This window comes from Seriola lalandi, unplaced genomic scaffold (genome assembly GCF_002814215.2).
Source record: "Seriola lalandi dorsalis isolate HSWRI2012SDOR001 ecotype SW California unplaced genomic scaffold, Sedor1 jcf7180002054676, whole genome shotgun sequence".
NCBI lineage: Eukaryota > Metazoa > Chordata > Actinopteri > Carangiformes > Carangidae > Seriola > Seriola lalandi.
In genome coordinates, this window is record NW_019525229.1 from 712,193 (window position 1) to 727,106 (window position 14,914).

Sequence of the window (14,914 nt, forward strand, 5' to 3'; positions counted from 1 at the left end):
TCTCCCCCTCGTCTCACCCCACTTCCCATCTCTCTGTATTCCTATCTCCCCCCCAGGTGGATTATCGCACAGAGGACGGTACAGCAAACGCAGGTTCAGATTATGAGTTTGCTGAGGGAACACTGCTGTTTAAGCCCGGGGAGACCCTGAAAGGTAAAAACAACAGTGACAGCAACAATTCATGATATATTTTCAAAAAACATGTCACTGAGACTAAGGCTCAAATAGCAGAGGTCATCTGCGGAACCGGAGGCAGATTTTTTCTCTCTGCTGGCTTCAACGAAAAGGATTATTGTTGAAATTATTTTTCAATGGCACCATTATCTATCTGTACTAAAATCAACATCCTACAATAACAATTCTTTTACCAGAGATCACAGTCGGAGTGATTGACGACGACATCTTCGAGGAGGATGAGTATTTCTACGTCCACCTCAGTAACCCTCGAGTGGTTGGTTATCCAGAGATTGGCACCGTCCCTCTGGATGCTAGTGCCACTCCCAAAGCTGTTCTGGGTGACAACCACACAGCCACAGTGACCATCTACGATGACGATCACGCAGGTAAGAGGAACCCATGGATAATCTGAAAGGAATTGCTTTTCCTGTAAATAATAACACGGAGTGACTACAGAGAGACACAGAGAAACTAAAATCACAGATGGAACAAAGCAGCAATTTCAGTTTGGATTTTGTCTTTTGTTCAAGTTGGAACATGCAAATCCAGATGGATGTGTTACTTTGCTGCAGCAGGTAATCCCATGATATCCACTAAAATGTATCACAGGATGGTTTCAAAAGTTCCATTCCCCTTTTTCATTTACAGGACTTTGATAATACCCAAAGAGAATAAAAGTCCGGGAGGATGAGCGGAGGGTGGGCATTTACCTAATGCTTATTATCTTTTATCTAGAGAGAGTGGGTGGTAATCTATTATCCTCTCACTATATATACTCCTTGGAGAGCAGGTTAGTGAGTGAGAGCGTAGGTGTTCATCAACCACATCTTTCAAGTCTTTCTAGTGCTTCTCCCTTGTGACGTAATGTATTCTCCTTCTCTATTTTGTCTTCTCTTTCTTTCTTTCTTTCTTTCTTTCTTTCTTTCTTTCTTTCTTTCTTTCTTTCTTTCTTTCTTTCTCAGGTATCTTTACCTTTGAGAGTGCCAGTCAGAGGGTGAGTGAGAGCGTGGGTGTGATGGAGGTGAAGGTGCTCAGGACTTCAGGAGCCCGAGGCCTGGTAGCCGTCCCCTATCGAACCCTGGATGGTACCGCCAAAGGAGGGGAGGACTACGAGCTGGCTTCTGGCAAGCTTGAGTTTCAGAACGACGAGACTATGTGAGTCAATGATGTCAGTACCTGATATTTCAGAGACTGTTGATGCACATTTCAGACTGTCCAAAGTGTCTTTCGGACATCTGAATTCGTCCACAAGTATTATAAGTAATGTTATTTCTTTCCATTTCCAATACATAGACTGAATACTTGCTGATATCACAGACAAGTCATTTGCATGATTTCCCAGGTTGTTCTATAACTGAGCAGTCAGAGGTCTCGACTGTGAATAAGTTCCAGTACAGGCAGCTCACTTCCTGGCAAAGTTGACCAACGGGCAGCTTCTCAGAAAATCCTGTCATATTCCTTCAGTTTGTCAAAAATATGTTTCTTGACATGTTTTTAGATTGGCAGCGTCACATTCCTGCCTCTGTTTCCTTTCTGTGTGATTGACTCCCGCTCAAGAATCGCTGTGAAGGTTAACTGGGTGTTTAAAATGCATTTGCAGTATAAATAGCTCTATTAGGTAGATAACAGTGTAATAATGCCTCTCTTTAAGGTAGGCTACTCTGCATTAAAATGCCTGCACATGCATGTGCATGCACATACACACTTGCAAAATTGCTCTCGCTTCCTTAGGCACATGCATTTTTAATATGCTGATGTTAGCGGTGTTAAATTGACCAATACATAAAGCGGTTGGGAATGCAGTCTTACTCCTGGGGGCCTATAAACCAAGTGCTCAGTGTTTGTGTGTGTGTGGGAGTGTATTTGGTCTTGTATATCTATCTGTATGGGGACCAATTTGAGTTTCAGATGGTAAGAGTGAGGATGTTTCGCTCAGTTCTGGCCTCCTCAAAGTGCAGTTGGAATGACGAGGTTAAAAGCAGGGTTAGGCTTAGGACATTTAAACAGTGATACGTTTTTAGTGTTATGACATGGGTGTAGTCAGCATGTTTATGTCAGTGAATATCCTCCCAGGTATAATAATACAGATGTGTGTACTTGTGTGTGTCTAGGGGCAGAAAATGTTGGCAAAGCCATTCAAAAGCTGTCCATCTGTGGCTTACCCTCAGAGAAAGACCAGGAAGATGGAGTGTGTGTCTACCTGTGTGTTTGTGTGTGTGTGAGAGTGAGTGCTCTCATACTTCTGTATTCATTTTATATCTTGTGTGTGAGGGCACTTTTGTCTTCAAAGGACTGTTTGAGGGTTAAGGTTAAGGGCTGGGGTTAGGTATGAACTGGTCTCTGGTTATGACGGTTAGGGTCTATGGTTAGAGTCTAGGGAATGCATTATGTCAGCGACGGTCCTCACAGATGCAGGAGTACGACTGTGTGTTTGTGCCAGACAAAAATTCAGTTAATGGCTTCATGGTCATCTGATACCAGCCAGCCTCTAGGTAGGAGTGTCACTACAAGGGCAGTGTGTTTTTGCATGTGTGTGTGTGTGTGTGTGTGTGTGTGTGTGTGTGCGTGTGTGAAATGATGTACTATCAATGATGCAATCACTGCTCCTAGTGAACAGCGAGTTCAGGAGGGGATGAGAGAGGAGTGGGGGGAGTGGGGGGTGAGATAAGATAGAGATATACTGTAGGATCAAGGATGCCCTCTGGTAGCTCAGTAATAGTCCGTTGCTTCTGTGTCAGAACAGGAAACTAAAGAGAGGGCTGATGTGAATGGAGTCGAGATTGTAGCAGATTAGATTATGTGCAACTGAAACCACTGTTGTGTTTGCTACAAGAGGATTATACAGATATTCTACGCCAAAAAGGATGTAACTTTGTGGGTTAAGAGTAAACATATAAGACAATATAAAACAAATAAGCATCTTCTTCTGCTGGATGGGAATTATCAGCGCATGGCCCGTATTTCTGATGCATCTGAGAATCACTGCAGGAATCATACACAAACTTTAAAAAAGTCTCACCTTTTGATTAGGGCACTACACCCACTTTCAGCAAGCAGCACCCAGAGCTAAAAAAGTATGTGCACTAAGTTAAGTAGTTTTTCTAGTAGCTACACAATAGATTCAACACATTTAAAAGACTAACAGACAATTGTAGATCATTTGATGCAAGTTTCTATAGCACAGGTTAAGACTGAAAACACATTTTGTGAAAACTTTTTTTTTTTTAACAACAGTTAAAGCATTGCTCTCTGTTGGTCTGTCGGCTGGTCTGCCATTTTGGTCTGGACTGAAATATTGTAAGATTATAAATACCTGCAAAACAACCGGTAATTTCATCCGCCTCAGCTATACTGAGAGTAACGCTGATTAGCAAATGTTAGCATGCCGACATGCTATACTAACGCGGTGAACATGGTAAACATTTTACCTGCTGCATATGTTACTGCTACTCCTAGCCTTAGAGTTGCTTGCATGGCTGTAGACTCTTAGTCTTGTTGAATACTTTAGTGTAGTAGCTTTTTAGCCATTATCCCTATTTATTTTGACATAAGAAGGTTGTTGAATGTGACTTTGCCTCGGCTGCAGTATGATGTCGCAGATCTCAGGGTCACGGTTCAGCTGCATTAATGTGTCCTGCTCAAAACTAGAAAGAACTTGCACAAACAGGACCAAAACAGTATTAGCATACATGAGAGGCTCAGGTTCTTCTACTACACTCCACCACTACCATAATAACTCTGCTCCACTGTCCTCATCCTGCTGGCTCATGTCTTTTTGAAAAAACCCCAAAGACAGTGAGATGAGGGGGAATAGAGGAAACGGATGGTTGGTAGGAAAGACACGAGGGGCTTCGGACATGGTGCGCTGGAAAAAGCTGGGTGAGCGGACTGAAACTGGGGGAAAGGAGGGGACGGATCGATAATCAGATGTTTCCATGTAAAGGAGTCTGAGGATATGGAGAGAGGGATGTGACGGAGAGGAAACCCCACTGACATATTGATCCGTTTCTCCTGTTCTTTCCCTCCACAGTCCACCTTTTATTCAGCACTCTGTCTATCCTTTTGTCCTCACTCCCTCGCGTATTCTCTCTCCTCAACCGTCAATGCTCATCTGCGCTTCTACCATGTTTTCTTTCTTTTTTTCTTACTCTCTTATCCTCTCAGTCCATCCATCCACCCATGAGAAGTCCAATCAGTTCTTGACTTTGGGCTTAAGGTGGCTTACTACCTGCCTCATTATCAATATCCCACAAGCTCTTTCCCTCGGTTTATTTATCCCGCTTTTCGTTCTCATCTTTCTGTTCTTCCTTCTCTCACTTCCTCAGTCTCTTCCTTCACTTGTTCAGTTTGCACAATCTCGTAATATCCCCCCCCCTTTTTTTTGTCTTTCCACACTGCTACCCCTCTCAGTGTGTTTTTCCTCCCTCTTCTACACTAATGTAAGCCCCTTTTTTTTCTGTCCTTTCTGTCTTTGCCTCATTACATTTTTCCATTAGTTGACCTTGAGTTTGCTTTTTCTTTCTTTCTTTCTTTCTTTCTTTCTTTCTTTCTTTCTTTCTTTCTTTCTTTCTTTCTTTCTTTCTTCAGCTCTGTCAAGTCTCCCCCCTCTTCCTCCCGTCCCCCATATTTCAGTTGGTATATTTTTAGAATTTCTTCCACGCAGGATGCGTTCTGTCATCCCTCTCCTCTACTCCTCCCTTGCCCCCCCACTCCTTCACTCCTTCACTTTCTCCTCTACCCTCACATCCCTGTCATCTCATGTCTCTCCCCCCTCCCTTATCCCTTGCTCCTGCACACCATCGACTTCCTCCCTTTCCGTCTTTCCCCTTACCTATTTACACCATCAGACTTTTCCTCCCCTTTCTCCTCCCTTTTTGCCTTCCTCCCCCTGTACATGACACCTTTTTCTTCTTCTTCCATCTTCTTTTTCTCACCTCCTCTACCTTCTCTACACCTCTTCCTGCTGCCATATTTCCTCCCTCTCCTCATCTTCTCCATCCATCCATCTCTGTCGAACTCTTTGCTCAGAGAAAAGGGACTTACTGCCAAAGCAATTGAGCTGGATCACAACCAAGACATAACTCAGCGTCCACACACTCCCTCCATTCTCTCTTGTCCCCCTTACAGTGTTTCTTCCTTCACTCATTCGTAATAGTATTGTTTACCGTTTTTGTCTATATAGATGCACTGAAGCAGCCCAGTAATAATCTGTCCCTTCTCTTGTTTATTCTGTTGGAATCAACTTTCCTAAAAGCTAGAGAAAACAGTAAACGAAAATGTCCGACCAATCTTGGGGAAAATCTGAAAGGCACAGAGGCCGAACTGACAAGAGCAGAGGAGACGAAAAGGTAGTGGAGAAGGAAAATAAACATTGAAGCGCAATTCTCAATTTTTTATGCCGCCATTCGTCAGAGGTCAGAGGTCAGGTATCAGCTGAGCGCTCCCTGGGGCCGATTACTTCTACTTCAGCAAGGTGGATGCTTGCTGAAATGTGCATGTAATGGGGCACTCCACCATAATTAGACCTAAAGTGGTTCTGAAGAAGCTCTGTCAAGTCTGAGAATATAACCCTGATGATGTCATAGTGACTCAGACTTGGAGACTACTGATGCATAACTGGAAGTCTGCGTTATAGGCTTGTAGGACTTTGAAAGACCCAGGTCCTGTTCCTTAAGCTTAGGAGGAGTTTCCACTGAACACCATACTGAAGACTCTCTGAGACGTGATCGTAGATTAATGAGCACCTCCCATCGAGTTGTAGGAGGCTCCAGAAACTGCAGAAAGAACCAAAAACTATATTACCTGAGAACTTTTATCATGGAAACTGATATTCCTTGTTGCCTTTGATATAAAATGAGTGATGAGACTTTAATTAGAAAATAAGAAAATTAAATTACACACTTACACATTTTTGCCATCGATGTCCTACTCTCCTTCCCCGTTTTCCTAGTGGCATTTTCAGCTTCCATATGTTCCCATTTCTTTGTATTTGTGGTGCGTACAATATGTTGTTCGCCACATGCTTACACAGTATCCACTACACTTATAGGGACTTATGCTGCCTCGTTTTAGGATCAGTGTGAATTTGAGAGAATGATGTTTGCCTTGAGCAGGAGCTAAATCAAGTTTACATGAATGTGAGTTATTAAGGGCAGCAAGCTGAACGTTGTGGATTATAAAACATCTCTTTGTGTCATTCACAGCACCACTGACAGCTGATGTCAATAAGATCCCACCGGAGTGTGTGTGTGTGTGTGTGTGTGTGTGGCTTCGCTCTTGAATGCTTCTTTGGGAAACCCACTGTCCCTCTTTAAACTTGGTTCCTCTAATTTAAGACTTCGTGTTAACCAGTGCACCGCCCTGTCATTCAAATTATGGGGAAAGTAGTATAGCAGTGTAAAACGTGTGAATGGAATAAAGCATGGACATGAATTCCCACAGAGAAATCATCTTTTCATACACACTCTTCAACAGCACGTGCGAGGGGAAAGAGCGAGGAGTATAGAGTCACAGAGCCAAGGTTGAGGAGGACGAGAAAGGAACTAGTCTGCGTTTCATGACTTAATGATGAAGCAAGAGCAGAAGTGATGGAGAGAGGGAGTAAATTAATATGTGTGTAAGTGTGTTAATATCAGTTTATTATTTTCTTAATTTTTTCTGTGGGAAATCACACTTACGCATATGCAGCATACAGCACAGTGAATATATTTATTCGCTATGTAGACTCCAGTATGTACTGCAGGAATGAATTAATTCTCTCTGTTCGGTCAGACGGTGCTTTGTTTACTTATCTCTCTCTTGTTCGCCAGTGGAGTCTGTTCCCTGCATCTCTTTATCTGTCTGCAGCTCGTCTCTGTTTTCTCTCTATTTCTTGTTGTTTTTGTTAATCAGAGGGCATGTGTGTGTGCAGAAGTCAAAGACAAAGTACAGTGTGTGTGTGTGTGTGTGTGAGAGAGAGAGAGAGAGAGGGGCGCTCAGCAGGACCAGTTTATTCTTAGCCTTCCTCTGACCTGCAACTCAGTGCATAGTCACAGCCAAGACACAGGCAACACTGTGTGAGTGTGTGTGTCTGTGCGTGCGTGCGTGTGTGTGCGTGTGTGTGTGTGTGTGTGTGTGGCGCTCTCCCCTGGCTGCTCATTATAAATTTCAAACAGGTGTCGCCATCAAACTGCGTCAACGCCTGTTCAATTACCGCCTTCCCCTGTGTGTGTTCAGGATGTGTGTGTATGAGCGTGTGCATGCACTCACTTCCTTACAAACCACCTCCAACATTTTTGGAAGATAAACACTCCAAATGATGCTTTACTATTTAAAATTGAACTTGAGGATGCAGCTGCTAACATTGTTACAACAAAAACACAGTTTCAGTCTCGGAAACGTAGTGATGTTGTGATTTGCTAGCAACGTTAGCATTTTAGCTAAGGTGATGCCATGTAGTACATCGCCCCTGGGAGTTTCAGAGGGGTAAATACTGTTCGGACAATGTGGAGCATTTAGGTTGACCAAGCGTTTAGGTACATTTAATCCACTTCTTACAGTTTTCCCTTGTATTTTTGGTTTTGGAAAGACAAGACCCTTCACTGTCTTTATATATTGAGTTTAGCCCTTAATACAGCCCCATGCACGCCTCCATGACCCGCCTACGGTTGCTAAGCTATGGATGGTCAAATGTAGAAACCTCATTGTCCTGTGTAGACAACAGCACAAATCGATGAGAAACCTTGCCCTCAGTGGGAGAGAATGATCATCATCATCAGTCATTTTGCTTTCTGATTCATCACTACACGATGTTGAGTTGTATCGATTATAATCCCAGCATCCTGCCATGTTGCTTCATGTGTTAATGAAGCCCAAACACGACGTCTTAGTTGTTTATGACGAAGCTGTCGGAAGAACTGTGATCATGCATTAGGTTGCTGGTGAAGGAGAAGTCTGCTTGTAAGTTTTAAACAACACATTCTCCCGTTGGCGAGATGTTTCTGGGAAATAAGAGAGACACAGAGGAAATACGCGGAAAGTGAGAGTGTGAGCCTGTGTGTGTGTGTTTGTGTGCATGTGTGGGTGGGTGGGTGAGTGCGCGCGTGTGTTACAGTGCTTATAAAGTGTTTGATATTTGCAACCTGTTTCTCCGTCTGTCACCAAAGTAGGGTGACTAACCCAAAGCTGTTCCCAAAATAAAACATCCTTTGAACTCCAAATCCCCGAACTCCAAATGCACTGTACGGCTGCGTAAGAGTGTGTGTGCACTCGAGTCTTTCTGCACATGTACATACAGATGCATTCATGTTCGTGTGAGTGCTTCAGTTTGCCTGCTGCTACAAGTGCATGTCTGTGTCTGTGTGTGTATGTGTGTGTGTGTGTGTGTGTGTGTGTTAGTGTGTGTGTCTCAAAATCTCTCTATATTTGCATACAGTCATTTTTGTTGGGTGTCACATCATCTGTTCTGCTTATTCCTACACACACACACACACACACACACACTTGAGCATCTTTAACATTCTCCAAACAATCAGCATGTTTGCACATTGTGCCCTTCCTGCTTATCAGCACACTGCTTAATAAACTGTTTATCACAGTGGCGTGCCGTCAGGACAAGCAAGGCAAACAGTGCTTTACTAGTTAAAGCTAAAAACAAGCATCAATTAAAACCATACAGAGGTCAAAGTGATATCGCTCCTTACATCTTAGGACAGCGTTGTCTCCCAAAAAAATGTACCTCTTGTGGCTGCAGCAGGCTACTGTCTCTGGAAGCTGGCTTGACCTCCAGCGATTGATTGTATCTACTGTTCTGTCATTTTCGTGGGCGTGACCGTGTCCTGTTGACAAAGGCTGGGGCTTGTCAAATAGAGAGGGGAACAGCAATTTTTGGACGTTTGACCATTGAGGAACTCCTGGGATCTTTGACGGGAGACTAACATCAGCCAAAGTGTGTTTGTCAAGCTGCCCTTGACTCAGCTTGCACTGTTCGGAGATCAGTTATGATATTGCGCGCATTATTATAGACATGCGAGGATACATGTGGAAAGTCTAGTTGTGCTTTAGAAAATTACTTCAGCAGTCTTTTCTTCCTAAGCGATAAGAGGCAGCAGTAGTAAGTAATTACACTGTGATTTTTCATCTCAAATCAGTATAAGACATCTTATTTAATAACCTTGGTCAACCCAGGAGTTAGGTATTGTGGAGCAGCTTTTAATAACTCCTTTTTCAAGGAAAGCTTTCATAGATAATTATTCAATTTACGTAGTTAACCGTGGCATGAAACATAATAACCAAGCCTTTTAATTCTGTTCTGCTTTTTTGTTATTTTAAGACATCTTTTGGTCTGTTGATCAAGGATCAAGTTTCTCTGATCTGCAGTGAGTCTGAGGAGGTTGAGGCAGCATGATGAGGCAGGAAAATAGTAGCTGGTTTTGTAAAAGTCACTGCGTGTCTCTGGTTTATCATCATACTGAGATTAAACTGGTTTCAGACAGCAGCTCGGATTTTATTCTTCAATGTTAGCCTGAGTCTAAGCAGGTGCTGTTTACCAGATGTGACTGCTGTTGTGCATCATGGGTAACGACACAATTAACCAATCATACAGTGAAGTATGAGACTAAAAAACATGTCATTATAAGGATGTTCGCATGAATCACACGTGTTAGAATTGTCAGCTGTTCGACCGTTGGCTGTCACAAACACAGCATGAACAGAAGTTGTATGCTGTATGCAGAGTCGGTTAAAACCAGCCTCTGGTAATAGATCATGCAGTTATGAGGCCGTGTTGTTGTTTGTGTTGTTGTCTGTTAGTGTATTTTTTGTTTTCCAAAGATAAAGAGGACAAGCACATTGTCTTTTTCTACTCATCAGTAGAGTCTGTACACTAGAGCTGCTATAGAAAGTGCAGTACTGTAGAAAAAGCACTCTTGAAGCTTAGTTTAACATTAGACCGTCAGTATTTGTTGTGCATTTCAGGACTGTTTTCACACTTGGCAGCAACATTTTTTCCTCCCATCTGTTCTACACACACCACATCCTTTCAGGTTCAAATAGCAGCCTGCTAATGGGCAGATAAACACTTTCAGCTTCCCCCTGTTTCTCTGCTGAAGAACGTCATGGATTCCTCCGTCTCCATAAGGATGGCAGGGTTTTCTTCTTTCTTCTTCTCTCTGTTTGTTGCCTTAGCAACTTTTGATCCCTCCCTTCCATTGTAAGCACAACAAAGGGGAGACAACAGAGATGGACAGAAAAACAGAAAGATAGGGAATAAAAGGGAGAAATTATGGGTGTACAAGACGAAGCAGTTGTCGATTTTTGATTTGTGATTTTCTTCGAAGGATTTTTTTGTTGCACTGAAAGTTGAAAAACTGAGCGCAGTGTTTTGTGCTTCACATTATTTTTGCCTTCCAATTTTCTCTTTTATTTATTTAATCTGTTATTGATTTTCTGTAACATCTCTTGTCAGATTCTACCAGTGTGTGTGTGTGTGTGTGTGTATGTGTGTGTGGGATGCACATCCATTGTTTGTTCTTTAATTAGTAAAGGAAATCATTCATTTGCCAAATGGATTATGAAGATTAGCAGAGCAAAAGAGCAAATCACATTTTGGCATAGTCATGGTCTGCCTGACAGAGAGAAAGACGAAGGACAGAAAGAGATGAAGACGGAAAAAAAGAGTCGGTGGAGTAAAAATGAAGACGGAGGGGAAAGAGAAAGAAAAAGATGAAATCAGCCTCTCTCTCCATCATCTTTCATTTTGTGCTTTTATCCTCTCTTTTCCTCTCCCTCTCCTTCCTGCTTCTTCTTGTTTCTCCTCCTCCTCCTCCTCTTACGCTCTCTCTCTTCGACCCCCACCCTTCTCCTCATCTCCTCTAATGTCAGAGCAGTCAAAGTTAAGAGGCTTAAGTCAACATCTTTAACAACTTTAGAAGCTTTTCTGTGTGTGCAGCCGTTTCTCTCCGTGTGTGTGTTATGTTTCAGCTGTGCATTGAAATCGATGTGGCAGCCGCCGTCTGTTGTTTGCCTATTGACGTAGAAAACTGCCTGCTACTGTAATTCGACTGGCTGCCTTACACACACACATACCCACACACACCTCTGGCTTCGACCAACCACAATTTCAACTCATTTTTAATCCCCGCCTCTGGCTCCGCTCAGCGTCTTTGTCTTGCAGCGCTGCTGTATAACAGTAGAAAAGTCCCTTGGTTTGTGGGTCTGAGACGACACCAACAACCCGGCACTTAAAGTTACAGTGATGGATTGTGTAGAAGTGGTTCAGACAGGTGTGTCGTGATGCTAAAATACAAAACGGCTTTCAGTCGAAGCAGCTTTGACTTTGAAATGCTAACCCTGCTGCCTCTGTCTGTGCCCATCTGCTTTTTTTGCCCCTGTTATTGCTGCTTCCTCTTCCCCTCCATACAGCTGTGTCTTTGTTATACTATTCTGCCATTTAGCTTCTCTGTTGCTCCCCGTTGCTGTTCTTTTTCAGTCTCTCTGTGTCTCTCTTTTTCTACTTCTTAGCCCTGTGGTTGTTTTTTTAGCCCTGCAGTCCCAGCAATTTTCTCTGCCAAGCATACACACACTCGCACAAACACACCCTATGGTCAGAGTCCCACACACACACACACACACACAGAAGCACAGAAGCACATGCATATACCGACTCTTGCCAACAAATCCCTGTGATCAAACCTCCGTGGACTGCACACACCCTGTAATCACGGCTCGGAAACGTACCGTGAGGCTGTGGCAACAGGCTGCTGGTCCTCTGCCCTTCCATGCCCGTGATTAGAGCCTTGACAGGGGGCAGAAACACCCACTATACCTCCTTCTACTCCCTGCTTCCCATCTGCCCCGGGGCCACCCTGTTCCACTGGCCCCCACCCTGCCACACCGAGACCACATTAAAGGCCTGAGTGCTGGGTTCACTGACCAATGAGGCTGTGGTAGAAAGTCCAGGGTGGGTCAGCTGGGGTGCCACTTTTCCATTTATTTAGTCTGACTGCAAGTTTTTTTAAACACTTCCTCAGCACACTAAATTAACTGCTACATATATGTAAACGCTTGGATACGGAACATGGTAGGCCTTTTATGAATCCATTAAATTAATTATACCATCCTTGGATTTCTCTTATTAACAAACATGCCATTTCTCTAATGCCTCTGTTTCACACCAATGCTCTTGTTTTCGGTTTTCCAATGAATCCAATGTTTCCTCTGTGTGTGTGTGTGTATGTTTCTGGAGGATGAACATGTGGGAAGTGGTTTTTAAAAATTAGTTCTTCACTCCTTCCACCATCTGCCGTCGAAAGAGCCTGAAAGAGCTGGAAGAACAGCGCCCTCCTTCTTCTCTGTTCATTAATGCATTCTAGGACGTAGGCAGAAGAGGCTCGACCTCTGCGCTACGGCAGAAGTTTTCAGAATCTTTTTGACCCTCAGGTTCACAAATTCAGATAAAATTCAAGTGGCTCTTCTGAGCTTCTATTGTACATGACTGAAAAATGGTAACCTGATAGGATAGGGGATAGAACAAACAAAATTCTATTGATCGACTCATTGCTTTAGTTACTATTTCACAATCCGGCGCTTATAAGATTCAAATCCACTGGGCCTTTCTTTGCTTCCCTACTTTTCTCCCCTCTTGTTTCCTCTGAACTTCTATCAATTCACATCCTGAAGAGATTTGGCAAGTAAAGTCTGTTTCATCTGCCACACTGAGTGCATGGGCTCATATTACCCAACAGTTCAGCCTCCGATTGGTCAGAGGGCATTGTTAAATTCACTTAGAGCAGTGACCTCTGTTTGTGCATGATTGGATACTGCTCTGATGGCAGTATCAAACTAATGAAGTGGAGTGAAATGATAACGCAGCCTCAGACTATCCCGTGGCGGGGATTACTAAACTCTTGTCCAGTACAAAAGAGAATCACTGGTCAGATTTTACAACGAATAAGATAAGTAGTCTGATTGCAAAAAGTGTTAAATGCAGTGCAATTAGGTAATAAGTGCGTGGATAACAATGTTTCTGAATTTGATTTGAAGAGAAAGAGGATTGAATTTAAATAAAATGATTTCCTATGTTTTGTCTCTAGAAGCAACTCAGTATTGATTGTAGGTGATGATAATAACAGTGCTCAATCAACAGTCTTTCATTCACAGTGAATGAAAAACACAGCAAAGAGGAATTTTGGGAAAAATAATCAAGTCATTCATGCTTGATCTTGATTGCATTTAGGCATCAACCGTCAGTATCTGCTCGTGATGTGAGCAGAATCCATCTGTGTGTCTTCACACAATGTTTGTTCTCGAAGCTTGTTGATGTAAGAACTAGTTAGTAAACTGCTGCTACCTGTTGATTTCCTGGTACTTCCAGCTAACATGCTAGCCATTTGGGACTTGCTAGTGCTAGTAAGCCACAACCGCTCCTCAAGCCTCTCTCCATAGTCTCTGGTGGGATGCTTATTCTCTCTTTTACCCCCTCTAAAAATGACATCATTCGAATTCAGTACATGTCGGGTAGCAAAGTGTAGTTTCTTTTCTCAAGTTGTCACACTCCTCGATAATGACATCTTGTTTGAATACTCATTCATGCTCGTCTTAGTTTAGTGACTGTCTTTTTATTCCTGTTTATTAATCTTTTTCACTAATCTTTGCGACTCCACTGAGATAAAAATGTAAAAATTTAGCACTTCTGCTGTATCACCACAATTCTGTCATATTAGATCAGTTGTGTGGTTTATCACGCTACCAATATCAGTCCCACAAAGGATATAGATTAGTAAGCTCTTACATCAGTCAGGTGGAGACCCACCCATGAGAACCTGTGACCTGTTCGGGGTCTCGGCCCAGAGATTGAGAAACCCGACTCTGACATGATGAATGCACGCTGCTGTGGAAGAGTGATGAGCCAGTTCTTGACTGCAGTAGCTCAGGGTAATCTGGTATGATACACACGCACACACACACATACACACACACAAACACACACACACTGATGTCAGAGTGATTAAATCACTAATAGCTTGCGGAGGAGACAATGTGACTCACACAAGCTCTCCATCTCAACTCACATCCCTCACCCTCCCTCTCAGTACTCTTTCCGATACAGTTCTTCTTCTCCTCTCCATCTGACACGTTTAACTCATCGTCTCTTTAATCTTTCTGTCTCCCTGTTTTCCCTCATTCTGTCCGTCTTTTTCTCTTCTTTTATCTTCCCGCAACTCTCTCCGTCTCCATCCTAATATCATGCCCCGATCTGCCCCTAACTCCTCAACATCCATCCTTCTATCAGTCTCTCCTTCCTCTCCTTTATTAATCACTTTAGATATCTTCTCCTTCTCCTTCTTCATTTTACAGGATGATATATCATCCCTCACCGTCTTATCGTTCACCCATCCGTTCTTTCTCACCTCTTCTGCTCTCTCCTTCGCTGCATCGCTTCTTCTAACCGCTTCATCACTTGCCCTCCATCTTTATTGCCCTTCACTTTATCATCGTTGTCTTGCATCCTTCCTTGCCTTAAGTTTATTGTTCTTTTTTTCCTCTGTGAATGTTAAAGGAACATGGAGAGGAGGTACTAAGAAAGTTTTTAAAGGGCAGACCTTAAATACACACACGTACATTGTATGTACATTTGTTGTGAACCATTATTAGTGTACTCCATGGCTTGTGATTATTGATTTCTTTCTTATAAATGCATTGCCAATAAAGCTTAGTGTAGAGACCGTAAATGGTCGGTAAATACTGGTCAGAAAAAGCG

The 14,914-nt window shown here is 42.9% G+C and overlaps 1 protein-coding gene across 2 annotated transcripts in view; it reads left to right on the forward strand.

Annotated features, from left to right (window-relative positions):
- LOC111666429 (sodium/calcium exchanger 3-like) overlaps nt 1-14,914 on the forward strand; it is a 99,752-nt gene that overhangs the window by 54,297 nt on the left and 30,541 nt on the right. For both annotated transcript variants that reach the window (XM_023421764.2, XM_023421766.2), the window contains exons 9-11: nt 57-153; nt 372-563; nt 1,140-1,332. In XM_023421764.2, the coding sequence (XP_023277532.1) occupies nt 57-153; nt 372-563; nt 1,140-1,332 (482 nt within the window). The remainder of the gene's footprint in view (nt 1-56; nt 154-371; nt 564-1,139; nt 1,333-14,914) is intronic.